The sequence below is a fragment of the Ambystoma mexicanum genome, chromosome 9, assembly GCF_040938575.1.
Source record: "Ambystoma mexicanum isolate Mex_15411 chromosome 9, UKY_AmexF1_1, whole genome shotgun sequence".
Lineage (NCBI taxonomy): Eukaryota > Metazoa > Chordata > Amphibia > Caudata > Ambystomatidae > Ambystoma > Ambystoma mexicanum.
Genome location: NC_090931.1, coordinates 748808213 through 748829319, shown reverse-complemented (window position 1 = coordinate 748829319; position 21107 = coordinate 748808213). Strand labels below are relative to the sequence as shown.

Below are 21107 nucleotides of genomic sequence, written 5' to 3'. Positions count from 1 at the left end.
TGGGGTAACTGACATGTCCTTAAGACAGTCAGTACTGGGAGACTTTGTTTTCCTTAGTCCTTTACAATGTTGCAACTTTTCTGCAACATGTAACAAGTGTACAATTTACCTTCCAGTACAGTACACTTGGGTCAATTAGTCATTTCCAAAGGCTCTAGCTACTCTCGAAGGATTTTTTAGAAGTGCAGATGTGCGACGGCAGGGCTGGTGGCAGCTTATCATTTCGTATATGTTTAACCCTTTCCTGCCAGGTAAACCGTGATTACCGCGTTGGGCACAAATAGGAGGCCTGGCTCCAAAATGGCCATGCCACGAGGTTCTTTGTCCTGTCCTTTGGCCATCTTGCCCCTTCACCTTCCCCAGGTCGAGCCGACCCGGGTCAGTCCTTATTTGGGCATGCATTCTCCCACGAAACGCCAAGCTTTCGCAGGCTTCTAAATGCCTTGTTTGTGTGCCTCCAGGATGTGGGCTGGAACGTCTCGTTCCAATACACATCCTGGGTGCCAGAGAGTCTGGAGTGCTGTGAATGCCTGGGACCACTGTGGTCCGTGATTGGTCCACATATGGTATGCCTGTATGTGAGCAGATCTCCCATTGGGTCGTCTTCATTTTGGCACGAAGGAGATTCTGATAAGAGTACAGCATAGATTTCAGCAGTGGACAAGGGTTACATTTTGAAAATGGGTTTTGTTGGGGGGCTTTGGGGAGAGGTCGGGGGGACCCCCTATAAACAATAAACACCACAAGTTAGAGGAAGCTGGCCAGTGCTGAAATACTTTATAGATGTCAGCACTGGACTGCTCCCTGTAACGTTTTAACGTTATGCATGTTTCATAGACTCTCCATGCAAAAAATGTAAGGGTTTCGATATATAAACACTTTGCACTTTATGTATGGGAATTCGATGAAACATCTTTCAATGGAAATGATTTGATGGAACAAATCCTCAATGTAAAAATTTCGATGGAAAGACATATAACCACAATATATGCATTTGTCATGCCTGTCGCCCACAAAGATGTTTTTAAGGCGACACTTGGAGCAGGGCATGAACAGGCTTTCTTTGCTTGTGTTTGCCATGGCTGCATGGAGAAGGCCTGAAAATGAAGAAGATCTGTTGATGGTCTGAATTTTCACCGGCAACGGATCCCCGCTACCGCTAGTCACGAAAGTGACAAATGATGAAGAACACGATGGGAAAAATCGATATTTTGAGGAGCGAAAGAATTAGGACTCCCAACGCCTGAGTACAGTAGAGAGAAGGATGGTGTGAGAAAACCTCAAGCCTGAGAAAGACAGCTATAGAGAGAGAGAGAGAGAGAGAGAGAGAGAGAGAGAGAGAGAGAGAGAGAGAGAGAGAGAGAGAGAGATATGAAGTGTCCACGGACACTTAAGCTCAAGACTGGGAGAGAGAAGACCCTTAAGCACGATCTACGTAGGTCACAAAGTCATTTTGAGTTGGAGTAGAATAGAGGACAAGATTCCCTCATACAGGATTACAGTACACTTCGGACAGCATTTGAACCTGAAGTCTTGAATTGATAATCCATAACCTAATATATAACTAGGTAAAAATATTACACAACAGGGACTATGTTTGTGTTAAAAATTACATTATGAACCCAATAAATGCTACCAACAATGCACATCACCACTCCTGCCCAAAATATATATAATTGTATAGAAGTTCATTTAAATTGTTACACACAGATAAAATAATACAGTGCAGTTGCACTACAGTATATGATTAACAGAATAAAACGTGTGTCTATTATAATATGTTTTTAAATGGCAAGAGGACTGCAGCTTGCCAGGCAGTACCTGTTTACACAAAGAGATATTTTATGACTTAATGATAGTACTTTGAGCTAATTAACTCACCTGTCTTTGGGAAATGGGTTCACTTTGCAGGCTTCCAGCAGAAACTTAACCACTTCTATGTGACCTACGAAAGAAATATTTGGGTTAAAGGATGAATTTGGAAGTTGCAAAACCTAATAAAATACTGAAAGATTAAACTTCACAGTATGCACTACATATGACAAACATTACTTGCCCAGTCTTGTGATGCTTGTATCCGTTTAGTCACGTGCTATGCATATTCTGCCACCTAGTGGTAGGGCCAGAGTATTACAAGTTATCTGAATCAAACGTTAAAAGAAGTATGCTTCAACGGCATTGTTTATCTAACACTATCCCTACCATATGTGTGCAGGTAAACATTCTGTCCCTTGGTGCCTTCATCAGTTTGTTTGATTTCCAGAAGTTTACTGAGAGCATTGCATGGCTATCTACTTCATCCCCACCTGTTAAGTGTTATTTTTGTTGTCCACTGTGTACTGAGCACCAAGGAGCTGCGTGAGTACACAAGACTTGGCACTAGAAGGACCATTACTGGAATGTTTGTCGTCTGGATCTTGTGAACCGGTTTAGATACACATATGATGCATAGATTACCAAACAGTATGTGTTACTGGTGGTGGGTTTGCAGGAGTCACAACAGAAAACAAATTATGCTGAACTGCCAGAACAACTTCAGCCCCTGCTCTTGTTTGACTACCCATACAATAGTGTTTGTTGAATTTATGTATGGAAGCCCATTTAGCTGCTAGCCCCTACTCCCGGAGTAGAATGAACTCATGGCTTTTCTACCAGAGTCATGTGGGCAAAGTTGTAGCATCCCTGAATGCATTGCACAATTAATCTAGCTTTGCTAGTTTACATATAGGATTGCCCTCTTGCCCTGTGGCAAAAGACACAAAAAACGGGCTTGTCTTTTGTTATCGCTTGGTTCTGTCCATGTAGAACTTTATGTCCCTTCAAACATCAAGTGAATGCAAGTGCCTTCCTGTTGCAGGCTTTTGAAAGAATGTGGCAGCGTTTCAAATTTAGATTCAATGAGCAGGTGCTAAATCCAGCTCCTGGGTGCCTGGCATCACCAAGCAGACAGGAGCTACCGCTGGGGAACCAGAGGCAAGTACCCAGTGCACTGTGAAAGTAACTTCCACATGAGACGTACACATTCATTTTTGGCCCCTTTGGTAGGATTCATTATGTTTAAATGTGTACTAGATGTGCCCTAATTCTTCTTTATAAGCATACTCAAAATGAATGCCGCATATGCATGTTTTGCGAGCCACCAATTGGCCTGGGGAGCCAAAAGTAGCTTCTGGTAGCTGTTGGCTTTAAACTAACCAGACTCTCCTAGGCTAGAAGCAGGAGCTAAATAGCTCCCAGCTCCCCTCAATTTCGAACCCTGATGTGGGTAGGTTGAAATGTATTGTGGAACTCATGACTGCTTTCTGAACACTATGTTTCTATGGATGGTGACAAATGGTTTGTCTACTGACAAAGCCTGTACTTTGCTAATTCTTCCTATTGAGGTAATTGTTATCAAAAACACCTTGTATGTTAGATGTTATAGAGAACATTTGTGAATAGGTTCAATTGGTGGAAGCAACGCCCGATGTAAAACTGTGATCAAGACCCCAACTATGGGTTGGCCTGGTGGGTGAATACATTTGACCCCTTTCCTGAAGGCTTTTACTACTGGCACTTTCCACCATGACAACTTATGATGCATTGTGGTGTATGCCATCAGTGTCACCAAGAGTAATTTAAGTGAAGTGTAGGCTAGTCCTGAATAAATGAGGTACAGTAAGTACATGGTAACCTCTGCAGATGTGCATCCTATTGGGTTGATTGGGTGCCTTCTATGCTGTATCATAAAGTGCTTCCACTTATTAAAGTAGCATGTTTGTGTATTTGGTTTACGTGCCTGTGTTATGATGTTGATGCATTTAGGTAGTAACTGTAAATGCCCAATCTCTATGATGTCAGGAACCATGCTGCCAAATACACAGACTATGGATTTTGGTATTGATATTTGCTTGTTGTTGCAGGCAACAGAAGATTTGTGCTGGGTGCAGCATGATTATACAGACATTCAAATTAGATTAGGGTACTACACTTTACAAACTCATGTTGGTGCAATTAGGATTAGTGCTGCCACCAATAACTTCTGTACCACTCTGTTTATTAGAGGTTTAGTAGCATACACAAAAGCCTCTGAACTTGACATTCACAGGGCATTCCCAAGTGACCCTTCTTGATGATACCTGGATGAGAAGTTGCAGCCTTTTGCTTTTGTACTTTCTGCAAATGCGTCTATATCTGGCGTGATGGACCTCTCTGATGAGGTTGTCTGCTTGACAATTCCCTACTCCAGGAACATGTTGTCTTAATTAAAGTTAGTCATTGTCATGACTAGAATACTCATAGTACTTAGTCCCCTTTCTTCGATCCTTGTGGGCGTCCCCCAACTTGGGGACGGTATGGAACCTTTGGCAGCAAAGAATTAGCTACCCCTTTAAATCTAGCATAGTGCACAGGGAGCTCCCCGCGATCCTGCCCTCCGGCGCCTCACCTCAGTCCCCTTTATACATATCGGACGCTTGAAAACCTGGCTATGCTGAACATTTTAGCCCCTGGCATACTAGTGGGGGAAGGTAGGTGGGACGTATGGATGAAAGGGGACTAAGGACTATGAGTACTCTAGTCACTACAGTGAGTAACTTTAATTACTCATTCGTCCCGCTCCTTTTCCTCCATCCTTGTGGGTGATTTCACTGAACAAGAAAATTGGGAGGTGCAGCAACAACCTTCTTCACGCTTAAGACAAAGCAAAAAGGTTCTTCAGAACCGCCGGACCAAACTCTGCATCCCACCTGGAGCTGGTGTCCAGGGAATAGTGCTTACAGAACGCAGACGGAGTAACCCATGTAGCCGCCTTGCTAATGACTTACCAGGAAGCATGTCTCTGAAAGGCGACAGCCGTAGCCTTGGGTCTGACTAGTGGGCATGAATCCTCGCAAGAACTGTCTTACCCATGGCCACGTACGCCTCCGGAATTACGTGGACCATCCAACGGGCAATGGAAGCCTTGGAAGCTTGGGTGCCGGGAGACTAGCCCCCGAAGTTGACGAACAGCACCTCTGACTTCCGGAAAGATCTTGTCTGGGAGAGATAGATAGATAGATAGCACTCTCCTCAAATCCAAGGAATGCAACGCCCTTTCAGCCTCCCACTCCGGGTTCAGAAAGAACCACCTTGGGCAAGAAGTTTGGATGAGTGCACAAGATGATCATGTCATTGTGGAAGGTGGTGCATGGCTCACATGACGACAGAGCCTGCAGCTCGCTGACTATGCATGCAGAGGTGAGCGCCACCAACAGTACTGCCTTGAGCGTCACCAGTCAATGTCCACCGAAGCCATCAGCTCAAATGGTTTATGCTGTAAAGCTGCCAGAACCATGTTGAGGTTCCAGACCGGGTGCGGCCTATGCACCGGAGGAAAAAGCCTGGACAAACCTTTGAGGTTGGCCTTTACCACTGGGTTGGTTGCTGAAAAGTTGTGCCCTGGGGAATTCTTGTAGGCCCCAATGGCTGCCAAATAGGTGTGGCAGGTATCGACCTGGAAGTCGGAATGAGCCATATGTGCAGAAAAGGCCAGCACAAATTGTTCAGGGAGCAGGTGAAGGGGTCCACTAGGGAGCCTGTCTGATTACATCCCTGTTTCCAGGTCCCAGTTGGCCACCAGGTGGAGCTGGATTAGTGTCATTTCGAGGCGGGCGTACCGCACTGTGAGCACGCACAACGCCTTCATGCCCAGAAGGTGCTGGAACCACCATGCTGAGGTGGTCGAGTTGGCCAGAAAGTGCCCTATCGCCTTGCAAAGGGACTGGATCCTTACGGACGTGGGGACCACCCTTGGAGTGGCTGTGTCCCAGCGCACCACAAGGAACACCAGGTCCTCTGTGGGGGTCAACTGGGACTTCCGCTGGTTGAGGGAGAACCCTAGCTGGTGAAGAACAAGGCCCTCATCAGCCAGTCATCCTGATAGGGGTATAGGTGGTGGCCCTCGAGGCCAAGGAGGCCTGCCACAGCATTCATGAGCTTTGTGAACACACAAGGGGCCGATTGGCAGCACCTTGTACTGGAAGTGGTGCGACATGATTGTGAACTGCAAGAATTTCCGGTGCATCTGGTAGATGGGGTCAAGAAGGCACGCATCTTTGAGGTACAATCCTATTAGAAAACATTTTGTACCAATATAAGAAAACTGAACACCCAAGCACATTATTCATTTGTTCTTTTTATGTACAATGTAAAATAATACTGTTCCACTTGTCCTATGTAAAAGATAGGACTTGGAGGCATGATGCGTTTCTTTTTTATGTCGTGCAGCAAACCGACCGGTATTACACACAAAGCAAAACTGGTGCTCAGTGCACTTGCTCAATTTTTACCACCAGTGCAAGCGTTGGATAATCTAGCCCGAAGTGTTAGCATTGCTCCGCTCCATGTTAGTCATTGTATAGGCCCGGGAAGGATAAAAGGTGGAGTCAGACCTTCTGGGACATGAACAAGTGACTTGCATGTAACGTACTGTCTCTATTACCATGAGAAGTGACCCATGTGCATTGTCCCATTTCTATTGTTATGTTAGTGGGCAACAACCCACGTGAGTTGATGTACGCAGGGCCTCCCACCGCGTGCCAGTTCGTGTGTGATTGAATACATGATTGCACGTCTAATTGTCAGGCTTTGCGTCTTCACTTGTCTCCTGCATAATTACTCTGCCGCATTTCAATGTCTGTAGAGATATAACATTGCAGGTCACGGAAACATCTCCACAACACTTGCAGCATCGTTTGAAATGTGGGGGAGGGGTGACAGGAAATTGAAGCATAAAAGCATGGCATAATGCTTTTATGTCTCAATTTCCCACTCTGCCCCATTTTCCTGCAGTCACAAAGCAGAGGAGAGTCAGGGAGCGGAGAGACAATCTCTGCCATGCATTCCTCCACTATCTCGTTTTGTAATTGCGTTTTGTTGTATGCTTGCATGAGATTTTCATGCAGGCATACAATGAATGGATTCCTGTGAAATCCACCTCGGTTTTCCAGCTCGCCAAGACCAGGCGGATTCCATTAGAATCTATTAGTTAACACTGCTTGTAAAGCACATTTGGATGCAGCGTTTACATTTTTCCTGCGACAGAGAGGAAATGTAAGACAAAAACAATGTTCTCCTCGCTTTTACTCTTTCCTTCCACCCCTGTTAGCTCCCACCTCCTTTTTTCTCTGCTTCCCTCTCCGTGTTATTCCCCCTATGATTGTAAAGCGCTCCACTGCTTCCTGAAGCTAGGTCCACACTCAATAAATACCATAATAATACCAAAAAGTACTGGACAAAGTAATCCTGGTTTCGGCTTTGACGACAGAGCAGGAAGCACAGAGTGACCTTTTGCCACAGGCCATCAGCACAGATATGTTCTCTGCATCCTACGTCGACCTAGTATTGCTCTCCAGTCAGCAGCTGAAATATTTCTGGCAGCCATACTCTCCAAATGACAGTGTATCTAGAGTTGCTCCTTTGCAGATTCTGTGAGAAGAGTAATTATGGGTGGAGCACTCAAGTGAGGACCTCTGCCAACTTGGATATGTTGCCCCACGACAACAGCATACTTGCTGAGATCGCTGCATCATTTGTTTACGCAACACCAGCACACTGCTTTTTTAGACTCGAGTCTTCTTGTTTGCACCTCAGTATGAGTGATTTTGTTACCTACCGAACCCCTACAGGCGACCAGAAAGTACACTGGCTGTGCTGGGGAGTGAGTAGGGATTGCGAAAATCTTAGCTGATTGGAATCTGAATTTTGTGTGTCAGTGTGCAGAGACATCAAATTAGGTGCACTGCATTTCTTTCAAACATCATGACCAAAGAAATAGTCCTCTGTCCTGACCCCCTTATTTTTAGGTTAGGAAAATATGCCCCTGAACAAAGGATGGAAAAAGAAGGAACTTAGGTTCAGGCATCTAGCAGACAGGGGACATTGAGAATCTCAAGAGCACCACGAGCAGGAACAGTATAGGAGATAAGAGGGGAAACGATCGTGCTATTTAGTGTTTCATCCACTGTTCTGTTTGAACTGTCCGTCCCACCACAGTACTTTGTGGATTTGGGGTGATGGCAGTAGAACATACCAAATACACAAAAATACACTTTAGCATACTCATTCTTCCATCATGGAGCAGTTGAATAGGAACAATAATCAGGCATGGCTGAACTTCCTTGGTGGTGATTTTAGGACCATTGAGGCAAAGGGTACGCTGAAAAAGGCAACAGGGTGCTAAGATAATTCCTTGCACCAATTGCTCTACTATTCGGCCAATTCGAAATGATCAATTTGGGTAATACCTTCAAAGCAGGATTACTTTGCATAGACGTGTAAAAGATAAAGAAAGTGGAAGAGAGAAGGTGTGGAATCAGATGTTCTATGTAATCTGGGCAATAGAAGTCCAAGACTATTTTGCTGTGAATCAAATACAGGCTTAAGAGGACTGCTGAACCCAAGGATGCCAGGAAAGGCAAGGTCTGAGAACCACCAGCTGCAAAGCAGATCTGTACCTTCTAGGTTGAGGCCGTGACGCAAGGATCATAGAAATACATTGGCCTTCCATGATGAAGCTAAGAGTCGCAAAACCTTTTATTCAACTGCTCCATGAATCAATTGTAGCTGTGCCTCACATAGCCTTCCTATGTGAGGCACAGCTACAATTGATTCCCAGAATGATCCTGGTTTTTGAAGTCAGATTTCTTAGGCAAACAAAAGCCAGAAGAGTGCTGCATAGATCGGTAGGTACAGGGAAAAAAACAGCAGCCAAAAACACGCACACAAGCAGAAGGAGTTGCAATTCATAATTTTGACAAAAAAAGTCTCACATTGGTCATAGTAAAGGGCACGTGGGACGAAAGAAGGAAAACGAAAGGTGATAAAATGTCACTGAAGGCGGCTGCTCAAAGATATTCAAATAGAATGCACCTTTTGTGGCCTGACAAGATGACAAAATAGGCCCAATAGTTGAACATACAAAAAGGATTGAACAAAAGCAAATATTAACACAAAACACACATTCAAAATACCCCTTCATGGAGTCTTCACCCCAACCACGACGTCAATTACTATGAGTTGCCTTTACTGTGAGTCCCAGGTTGATAAGAAAACACTTGCAAGTATGCTGGGAGTGTGCTTTTTGGTAAATAGGGTACACATAAATCTATATTAGTTATTGAACCTTATTGCTGGTTACATAAACAATCAGCAGAGTAAATTGATCCTTGACTCTCTGCTTATACATAGGTGTCTGATGACTCCTGCAAAATAAATCACCAAAGCGCGGAGTATGGCAGTCGAGTTTACAGTCAGCAGGAGGAAGGAGCTACTGGTTTTGCTGGTCTGTCAACTACCTCCATTGAGAAATCTGGAAGCTCATCAAAGTGGGTGTCTCCCACGAAGCGGGCTGCAAAGTGTGGCAGTCAAGTGTACAGTTGGCAGTCAGCAGGCTGCAGGGCTTCTAATTACCTCAATTGAGGATATCGTTGGCTAGTTGCGAGCTGCGAGCACTCTGAGTACGGAGTGCTGAGTGTCTGAGTTTCTATGGGGGCCATGCGGCGTGTTGGCTATGTAAAGTCCTGAACTTAAATCTGAATCAGTATTTGTATTGGACTTTTATTAGTTCAAGTACCACCCTTTGGCTCTCACTACTCTCACTACTGCCCTCTGGTACTGTACGTGTTTTGAGTATTTTACTGGGCGACTGTGGGTCGTGGTCCCTTTGAGCCTGGAGGTGGTGAACAAGCCACGCACTACGGAATTTAAAGTAAGATTGAAATCTCAAGTTTCCTGCCAAACGGTGTCGCCCTTAATGTGCGGTTTTTGGGGCCTATACGATTAAGGATAGTATGCCTGCTAGGTCCGGTTTGAGGACTCAGGCTCATTTTAATATAATTGATAATGGGCCTATTTCTGTATCTGTTCAGCGAAAAGATTCTAAGGAAATTGTGCAATCGCAAGAGGAGGAAATTGTGGCAGCCCTCATGCACAATCTGGGGGAGGATGGAATCATGTTGAACAGGGGCTCATTAGCAAAAGCAAAAAGTATTTCCTGAGGGAAGGAATACATAATTCACAAAACCTTTATTACTTTGTGACTCTGGTGCTTGTTTAACCGCAACTTCTATTAATGGGAAAATCATAACTGACTTTTACAAAGTTGTTGGTTCTAGTACTGAAATCAGGATCACAAGTAAATCCTTGGCATTACTCGTCCACTCACATGTGAAAGAAATTACTGACCTGAGTTTGATTGAACAAGTTGAATCTATTCTTGATTCAAATCATTCAAACTCTGTAAATGTAGTTCAGCAAACGTGTGATCATTCCTGTCTGGACTCCCCCACTGAGTTACCTAATTTGATTGGTACATCTAGAAATGATCCTGGGATTCTGGGTAATAGTAGCTAAGAGTTGTGTGATGGGAAGGAGTGCATGCATCACACACTCTGAGAAGTAGATGAACGTATTAGGCTAACTTTCCAGACGGTGTCTGCGTTGAATATGGTTTTTAGTTCATTTGTAACTCTTGACAATAATATATGGGAGGAGGTAAAAGTACATTTAATGAGGTTGAGTTCAATTCACTCTAAAATTGACAATATGGAGGCTATTTGTACTCATGTTCCACTTTTGGGCCCTGCCATATCCCAAGCCAAGTACATTTTAACCACTGATGCAAGGCTTGCAATTATTGGGTCTGTAATTTGTACTGACAGTTCTTGAGAAGGTAATAGTTCATGCACCACACGACCTAGAGAATAATATAGAACCTGTGAGTCTTTTACATGTGTCGCCTAATCTGGAGAAATCAATTATTCTTGTAGGCAGTGGGGTAATGTCACCACCTAAGAGAACTCTAACAGAAGCTATGAAACATAAGAAACTGGACAAATCTAACACAGTGAAAAATGGTGGCCGTGTAGTTGTTTCGAGGAAGCAACCCGAACCACAACAAAAAAAATCAAATACTCAAAAATTGGGTAAAAAGAAGAATTTGTCTTCCCTAACATTCATTAGGAATCTTACTATTAAGGATGTCCTGTGTGGTGGAACTATATGGAATGGGAGGAGGCATGCTGTGTGTTCTAATGTGTCAGGGGCGGTGGGTGATATTGTTGCTCCGACTAACGATGGCTCGGTATTGCATGGCACGAAAACAGGGGTGAATTGTGATAATGTAAAGGGCTGTGTATATGTGGATAAGTGAAGGACGTTTAGGACTAGTGCAATTAATCACACTTCCACTACGGCCTCACAGACTGACGTACCTTCAACTCAGGCATCAAGGGACACACTACAACGCTACGAATAATACTATTCCCTTAGCCCTTCCGAGGTTTGTGACTCTAGCTACACAGACTGTTTGGCAGGGCTCTAGTAACACAGATAAGCTCGAACCTCAGCAAAAAGATCAGTATGAATCTACTGGTCGGGATCGATTCTACTCAGAGCCTCCTTCTGCACAGATTGTAAGTGCGGTCACTAAGCATGCCTGCTCATGGACAGGCTTGATTGTAGGGAAGTTGAATGAGGAAGAATCTCATCCCATGGAAAACGATATGTGTAAATTGTTAAACATACTTGTGTTGCCTGGAGGAGGGGTGATGCAAAAGTTAAGTTAGATACTGCATATCATGAGGTCAAATGTGATTGCAGTAGGAGGCTTTAAAATGAGAAATACTTAACTAAAGGACCTGTTCAAACTATGAACAGGGAAGAACATTATGGGGAAAGCAATCATATTAAGAAGGTGGTTAATAAACCATTTAGTGTGTTGAAGTTTGCGAGGAGTATTGATTTGCAGGAAGCTGCTTCAGATGTGTATTATAATAATAGAAATTGCTCAGATTATTGATATTGGTATGCAACCTGTGACAAGTAATACATTGACTTTGGCAAGTATGCATGAGGAGCATGCCCAGGTTTGTTTAAATCGTAGCAATGTCCTGATAATATTCTCTGAGATTCCATCTTTAGCAGCTTTGGCTTTGGTGGATCTAGAAGGAATGGGATTTCCGGATTGAAGCCAATCAAATAAATGTATTCATCATTTCTCTTCTTTGTTGGTGAGGGAAATGGTTTTGTTGGAACGCTTGAAGTTGGAGAAATTGGGCTTCTTAATTGAGCCTTGTGAGGAACGTGACATGGAGGGGACAGTTGCAGAGTGTGCAGGTTCTTTGAGAATTAGAGTATGCACTACTGGTATGGCGACCAAACTTACACATACTAATAACCAAAGGAAAGTGGATTGGGTGGGAGTTACTTCTGCATTGTGGAAGTCGAGGAATTCCTGATCCAAACACCAACTCTGTACCTCAATGGGGCCCGCTGACTTGAAAGATTCACAATGTCGGGTAGGCCTAGGGAGCGCAGAGCTGAGTTCGGGCTTACAGCTTGTCGAGGGAACAGGTGATCTAATAGTGCCTTTATGGAACTCGAGAGGGAATTTACATCTATTTAGTAACCCAGAAGTTACAAACTTATTGAGGCAATCTAATAGTATTTTTCTGCAAGAAACGTGGCTCCTGGAAAAACCAGTGTGGATGGTACCAGATTTTTTTCCAAGCAGCGAAGCCTAGTAGAGGTGGTCGTCCAGCAGGTGTTCGGTCTTATTACTACCTTACGCTCTGGAAAGAAAATGTACACTGAAATGGTGACTGATCTTCCCTATGGCATCTTAGCGGTTAAACTATTAGGACTTGGTGGGGAGTTGAAGTTGCTTTTGATTAGTGTCTATTGACACAAGGAAGTTCGTAATCTGGAACTATTTTTAGAAAGTGTAGTTCAAACCATTTTGGACTGGCAAAGTGGGAATAACAGATACATAGTTTTAGCAGGAGACAGGGACATCATTTGGGGTCGCAACTGCGACCCCTGTGGTCTCCCTTGCTACCCCTATAAAACAAATAACATTTACATTTTTTTAGATGTAAGCTCCTGGGCTGTGGCCAGTGCCATGTGGCTCTTTGTTTCTGGAGTGGCTGGCTTTCTTGTTCAGACCACTTAAAAAACAGGGGGTACCAAAAGTGTAACACTTTGAGCAGTGACCCTAAATAAGAAAGAATAGAAATAACAAATAATTTGTCTTTCTGGAATTCTATACAATAATTGCTAGACTCAAAGGTTTATTTCAGGCACACTTCATGGGGCGAGTCACTGATTTAGTCTGTTCTAAAACACCTCAACTCAGCCTTTTATCCTTCTGATGTCGATAAATAAGTACCAACACAGGTTGGGTGATATTGTATGTATATTTGTTCTATATAAAGCGCTTACGCGTAAGTGCTATATAATAACATCATTATCATTGCGCCTTGGATGTCTGCTTGCAGTCATAGTAATTTGGTAATATGAGCCAATACAGACTGATATTAATGACACATATTGTGATCCATTCTTGTATGAAATGTACTTCACATTATAGTGATATCGTAACCATATTATTTTGTAGTATACTTAGGAACAATGCTATGTGATGCCACTTCCGGTTTTGTCAAGGGGTGAAAGGACGTGTTCCATTGCTTCCCGTGATGTCACTTAGGCGTGCGGTCACATGACATCACGTACTGTGATGTCATCAGAGGTCAAGGGTCATGTGATGTCACTTCCGCTACCTCTGGCATTTTAGTGAAATGACGTCCCTGGCAGGAGACTCAAACTCTATTTGCAGTGCGCATGTGGTTGAAGGCGAACTTTGGGACTCTATTACGGATGATAAGTCCTTACCGTCAAAATAGCGAATGGTAGAAAGTGGTTTGTGGCCTGCTCATTATTAGGTCTACAGGTTTTAAATGGGCGGGTGAAAGGGGACATCCCTAGTCAACCGACATGGTTCAGGGGAAACTCCAAATCTACTTTGGACTATGTGTTTGTAGACCATGTTTTGTTTCAGAGTTGTATTAAATTCTTTTCTCTGAAAAACTCTTGGAGCGATCAATCAGTTTTAAGAGCTGTTTTTGGAGTAACTTTTTGTGATACACTTAGGGGTGGCCCATCAAATTTAAGAATTAATTCTGCAGGAAATCAAGTTTGTTGGACAGACCCGAAGTTATCTAAATTAAATTCGATGCTCGTGGAGGTGATGAGTCGATCCACTTTTGAGTGTAAATTGTGTTCAATGTATCTCATTTCGACTCTTCCCTGGCTGCGATTATTGGCAGGGTCTCTACTACTAATATCCATATGAAGAAATCTGGGAATAGCCATAGGCACTGTTTTGATGAATATCTGGCTAGTAAAAAAACAGTGTAAACAGCGAGAACAATGCTCAATTACCTCTCTCTTAGTCCACCTTATAAGCTAGTAAGATAGAAACTAGATAAATTGGGGTAGGTTATCTATTTCATTTACCCACAATACATATGTGTTGACAAAAGATTTTGTCGTGCCAGAGAAATACAGGTGTTAAAAACACATTTTAATCAGCAATTAAATTCAATACATAGTGTGGTATATGCTTTCCACAAGACATTACCACCTTTCAAATATTTAAAAAGCGTTGTACGTTTAAGAAAGACAATTTAGAAAAAACAAATCCAGAGTGATGGCACAATGGTGCCAATTGTGGCTGAGGTTAGTAAGTGACAAACACAATTATGCATAGACATAACATGTTATTACCAATATCTATTTTAACAAAGGAGCAAACTATCAGTGTTCAAACAGAAATTACACAAATGTTTTGTGTAAAAAGACAACGTTGTTTAAAGTGTCTTAGGGATGTCTACATATGTTTCGGCTGAACAGAATTACATGAACACCTTCCCTGGTGTTCGGCTGTTATTGTTTAAAGCCCTCTTCAGGACAGTGCGTTGTTTTAGAAAATTGACAGTACGTTCAATGCTCCCGTCTCCGTTTGGTTGGAGTTGAAAAGGAGATTCTAAAGAAAGAAAAGAAATTGGAGTCTTTTTTTATTGAATTGTCCCAGATTGTGCAAAATTTAAAAAACAGAGTGATCTTGACACACTATCTTAGGTAAAATTTATATGTGATCGGGCTGTTTGCATGCCCTATGTGAGCAGTTTCACTGACCTTTTGATCTTGAATTGGTTGGACTAAAGTATTTAGTGTTTTTTTCAGGCCGTAACTTCCTGTTTCGTGGTTTGTGAATTTGGACAATTTATCCACTTAGTAACTTCGAATCTATTTCTTAAAAATTCGGGCGACAGACGCGTTTTTTTGCTTTTTTCAATTTGAGGCTCTGGACCTATTGTGACATAGACAGAGGGGAGAAGGAAGAAGACACAAAGTTGTCCGATATATTTTTGAAAACTTTTTGTTTTGTTTTTTCAGAACAGGTTTCTCTTACAGAGATATGATAGTTAACATACCTCCTTGCCAAGGCTTCTTCACGGCTTTTTATGCTGTTTCTTGTTTTTAAGGAGATTCTGGGGGCCCACGTACATCGACTTCAACTTTGTGAACTCATCTGCCTGAGAACAAAACCAAAAAAGCGGGCTTGTAAATATATTGGTTCCCGATGGAAGGGAATTGCCGTTATTATGCATGTTTATCTAGCCACCTCTGTTTGTTGCTCGGTATTCGCTGACTACATTCTATACTGGCAATACAGGCGGTCATGGTGCTGCGGCGTTTGTTTACCTGCTGGTTGCTCTCGTTTTCAATTTTCATGTGTGGGCGTCTTTCAGGTCTCCGTTCACGTACACCTTCGTGGTCAGATAATTCTAAAAAGCCGCGGGGTGTTCCCTGCCGTGTTTATACGGTCATGTGATCATGTGTGTGCGTGATGATGCACAATTTTGCAACGTGGTCTGAAGCGTCGCCAAGCTTTACATGATTGAGAGGCGTTAGAAGCGCCGTATTTTGAATGTATCTCGGGGCCGACATCTTGAAATGGTGTGCACGGACATGAGTGCATATTAGAATGATACTTCACTACATAGTTGGTGGATGATACAACCATCAGATTGTTAATTATGAAATGTTCAGATGTATATTATCAATATGTTATTTTGAAACACTTGAATTGGTGCTATCGGATTTCGCAGTTACGGAAAATTCTGCCGCAGTGAGATGTGTTCTCAGCCTGGCATATTTCTCAAAGTTATCTAATGTGCGTCGTTTTTGACGCCCCCTACTTAGTTGCTTGGATTTATGATGCAGGCACTGGTTAATTCAATAATACAATCCAGTGAGCTTATTCCAGATGTTATATGCATCAGCTGGATTAGTGAGGGAGATCTAGGCGTTAGAAAAAGATGCCCCATTCGACTGCAGAGTTCAGACCGTTCTTGACAGTGTCTAAGTTGAAAATCCACTTTTGTTCGCTCTTACGAAGGGCCAGGTCTCTGTTTCCCCCTCTCTTAGATGCTTGAGATGTTTGGATGATAAACCAGAACATTTCACTTGGTTTATGTTTTAACTTCATATAGTGAGCCACTAGAGGTTTATTGGGTGTTTGATTTCTGACGTTACATCTGTGTTCTCCGATCCTGGTCTTAATTTGTCAGTTTGTGAAAGTTTTAAACACCCAGGGTTTTCCCTTCAGTTGAATGCTCTTCATATTTTTGGTTAGAGAGCAGACTGAACAGTTGCCACATATAAAGTGTCCTGTAACAGCTGGAAGGTCCCACAATGTTCTTTGCATGTTGGTTTTTTTATTTTCTTTGGGATGTGTATGTACAAGATTGTCTCGTAGATTGTTTTGTCTTTTAAAGGCAAACCTCGGTGGTGCTGGTGAAAAATCCTCTGTTTTAATGATGTGCCAATTTTTCAAAATTAATTTTCGTAAATTGTGGCTTATCGGACTAAAGGTTGTTTTTTTCCGTGGTGGTTCTTTTTATTGGATTTAGACATGCCTCGCGATTTTGGTTCTTAGCCCTCTTATATGCCACATTTATTTGTTTTTTAGGATATCCTCGTTGTTTGAGTCGTTGTTTGAGTTGCTTCCCATGTGTTGGGAAATGTGAATAAATTGGTGATTAGAGTGCCATCGTTTTGTGTCCTGATTTCTAGGTCCAAGAAAGGAATGACTTGAGCCATTGTGAAATCGATGTTTTGATTACATTGGTTTAGCCATTGGTGGAAATCCTCAAGGAGGGAGACTGGACCCCTCCATACCATAAAGCAGTCATCAATATATCTGTGCCAAGCTTTTATATTTAATGAATATGGGTTGTTGTTGTGATAAATTGAGTTAGTTTCCACATGGTCCATATATAAGTTGGCTATATCTGGTGCAAATGTTGCACCCATACTTGTTCCGTGTTTTTGATTGTAGAAAGTCTCCTCATACAGGAAATAATTTTCTGTAAGGGCTAACCTGGCGCATTCCAGGATGAAGGCAGTGGGCACCATTTTGTTGTTTATATTCCGTTGATTCAGATATTGTTCAAGGATTTGGAGACACTCTACTTGCGGGATACTAGTATATAGGGCCACTACATCTAACGTAACCAGAATATCGCCATTTTCAATTTGAATGTTTTCCAAAGTGTTGATCATGCTGGTAGTGTCCTTGATGTAGGATTTCATTTTCAGGACCCATGGTCTTAGAAACCCATCGACATATATGGACAGGGGTTCCAAAATGGAGTCTATTGCTGACACAATTGGTCTTCCTGGTGGTTTTTCACTGTGTTTGTGCACCTTTGGCAACAAATAGAAGGCTGGGATCGTGGGATTGGAATTAATGAGGAACATTTTTTCATCATGATCTATCCACCCTCTTTCTTGGGCATGGGCCATCAGACTAGATATTTCTTCTTTGAGTCTTGGTGTCGGATCCGCCTGGAGTTGTCTATAGAATTTTTGATTTGAAAGTTGGGACTTGGCTTCTTCATTGTAGGCTTCTTTATTCCATAGGACGATACCTCCTCCCTTGTCTGCAGGTTTAATTACAAACAGGGAGTTGGTTTGTAGGTCTTTTAGTGCTTGTCTTTCGGATCGGCTAAGATTATCTCGCAGAAAGTTGTTTTTCGAGATCAGCTTTTTTGATTCATCGATGATTTTGTTTTCAAAGGCAGCAATGGCTGGACTTATCATTGTTAAAGTAGGACAGAAGGTGGATTTGGGTTTTAGGCCAGTCGTGCTTTTATCTTTTTCTTTCTCATTGGAAGTTGGATTTCTGAAGAAATATTTTAAACGTATAGTTCTGAAAATTTTTTATAATTCGATTTGAGTTTTAAAGTCGTCTGCCTTTTTGACAGGGACAAAACTAAGACCTCGACTTAATACTTGTTTCTCACCTTCAGTGAGAACATGTGTGGAAAGATTGAAGATAGGTATTACCAATTCTGGACAGGTCAGTTCCAGTTGCGTGTTTGCATTCGTGGGGGTCCTTGAGTTCTGTTGCGGCCTCCTCTGCCCCTCCCTTGAAAAAACTGTTGTTTTTGGTTTTTTCCTCCACGTGATGTGTTTGCATTGGTGCTGTTATCAGAATCACTGCTTGTGGTACTATTAGTAAAAAAACAGGAAATGAGGAGAAAGTTGCGAAGTATATACAAATTTGGTGGGGGGAGTGCAAGTAGTATGAAGAAGGCCAGATTGACTAAACAACGTTATTGGAATTATTGCAAATTCATAGGGGCTAAACTCATGGGAATGATGCAGAAGCAATGTTAAAAATTGTTATAAAGAGGGATGTTGCATCGTATTGGGTTTTGGCAAATGGACAGGAAATTAAATCTACAATCTCAGAATTAAATGCCAGTGCTAAATCTGTTCGGGTGGAGTACTTTGAAAATGTGTACTCTACAGACTTGGTTGCACAACCTGTGGACTTTGAGAGATCCATTGACCGAGAGGTCGACTTGTCATATGATTTTTGAAGCTGAAGACATTGTAAAGGTGATTCACCTTAGCAAGCGTTTGCATGCTCCGGGCCCTAATGGTTTTACCAACAATACTTTTAAAGGCAGACCCGGCCACATGGGCTAATGTCCTCCAGATCTTGTTTAAGAGTGTGGTGCACTTTAGCACCATTCCTGAAACTTACAGCTTCGGTGGTGCCTATTTATAAGAGAGGGGCGAAGTGTGATCCAAACAAAAAATTATAGACCAATCTGTTTATTGGATATAGATAATAAGGTATTTGCCTCTTTATTGTTAAAGCACTTGGAAGACTGGGCTCTCTCTGTGGGGCGTCTTAATAAACTCCAGACCGGCTTTCAAAATGGGCATTCCACGAATATCAATGGATGCGTCTTGAATGCGTCTTGAGGACTTTGCAGGATGTGGCAAGGGGGGATGATGTTGCACATATATGGCTTCGCTTGACCTCTCGGCAGCCTTCGATTGAGTTGATCGCAATAAACTGCAGTGGAAGTTGGACGCTTGGGGGCTCCCGAGAGGGCTTTTGAAATTGATTATAGAGCTTCATGATAAGACTGGTATCAGAGTAAGGTTGATTTGCGCTGGGGATCTGTCGCAAAGGATTCCGACGAGCTCAGGACTAAGGCAGGGGTGCGTTCTAGCCCCCCGTTTATTCAAGTTGTATGTATCAGACATTCAGGAAAGTGGAGTGTCTGCATCCCTTTTTCCCAGGGAGTAGGTAGGGAGAAGGTGGCATGGCTGGCATATGCCAGTGATTTCCTTCTTTTCGACAACACTAGAGTTGGATTTCAGAGATTGTTAAGGGCTTTTGAGAGTTGCACTATCCACAATCACTTGTTAATTAATCGCAATAAGACTAAGATCTTGAGGTTGTCAAGGGTAAGGACAAAATCTAAAGTCGGTTGGACCTTGGCAGGCGCAAGGATTGAATGTGCAAGGAGTGTTGTGTATTTGGGTTTCTATGTGAATGCTCAACCTGCAAAAGTAAAATGCAGAGCCCATTTAATCCAAAAGACTAATTGCTTAATGAGTCAACTCGTGAGGTTTGATAGGAAGTTTGGTACATTTTCAATTAGGCCGTAAATTTCGTTCTATGAAGGAAAGATTGTACCTAAGTTAATTTACGGCCCTGAATTGTATAATGATGGAATGGTCTCGAACTTTAAACCTTGTGGAAGCAATTATTTGGCTGCAAGTTTTAGCCCTTCCTAAGTCAGTCCTGCTGCCGCTATCCGGTATGAGCTGGGGCTCCTCTCCTTGAGAGTAAAAGTTAGGTGAAGAATGTTAGCTCTACCAGTGTCAAACTTTTCCTAGAAGACTGGATGACCCACATCTTCGCCCCCAAGAAACTGTCGAAATTCTTCTCCATCGAAAGAGCACATAGGGTACCCACTGGGCGACCTGCCCCAGGAGCCCCGCCCAGAACTATAATTGCACGCCTCCTCAACTATCGGGACCGAGACGCTATCCTGCAGATGGCACGGGCCTGCGGCCCAATCACATACAACAGCTACAAGGTAGGGTTCTACCCGGACTATACCAAAGAGGTCCAAAAGGCCCGCCAGTCATTTGACTCTGTCAAGAAGAAACTTCATTCCTTGTCAATCAGGTTTGCTCTCTTCTTCCCGGCGATGCTCAAGGTCCAACACGAGGGCACGACCCACCTATTCCACAACCCCAAAGAAGCATGGGATTGGCTTGAAAGACAGATCCACAATGGGCCTGCGGCTGGACGCTCGCCCCCTGGACCGTCTACTCGCAAACCCGGGCCTGGGCAGAGTTTGCCATCCCTCACTCAGATAGACCCGGAAACCGAATCGCCACAGCGTCCCACCAACAATGCCACAGGAAACGGATGAGGTCTGGGCCTCACAGAACTGAACTCACCACGGGATACCACGGAAACTACACTATCACGGCCGCCACCGTCTAGGCACCGCAGTCTCAAGTGCAGTCCGGGTGACCCCGCAGAGGTTACCACCCGAGTTCGGGTCATCCCGAGGAAGTTTAAGTTCAGCAAGTTATACGTTTCGCGTTCAGTGGTTATTTCGAACAACACGAGTTGTGGGGAAGGGTCCTCCTCTGTCCCTCTGGTAGTTTGAATGGTTAGGGGAACAGGTACTTCTGGTTGGGGGGAAGTGCAGGGTGGGGGGAGTTCAGGGTTTCCGGGGAGGGAATGGAAAGGCCTAATGCCACAAGTATCAGCAATAAAGGTCAGCAAAACAGACGACCAGAGAAATCCTTGCACAAGATATGGGAGGGACCTAAACGTCCCCCCCACTGGCCCGCACTTACCCATCCACACGGACATGGCCTACGGTTCACAGGTTAGGGTTTTAGAGTTTGCACAA

General features: G+C 43.2%; 1 protein-coding gene across 1 annotated transcript in view; it reads right to left on the bottom strand.

Annotated features, from left to right (window-relative positions):
- Positions 1–21107, bottom strand: part of GLS (glutaminase) — a 1476479-nt gene that overhangs the window by 76022 nt on the left and 1379350 nt on the right. Inside the window, exon 17 of the mRNA XM_069615675.1 lies at positions 1882–1945. Coding sequence (XP_069471776.1) covers positions 1882–1945 — 64 coding nt within the window. The remainder of the gene's footprint in view (positions 1–1881; positions 1946–21107) is intronic.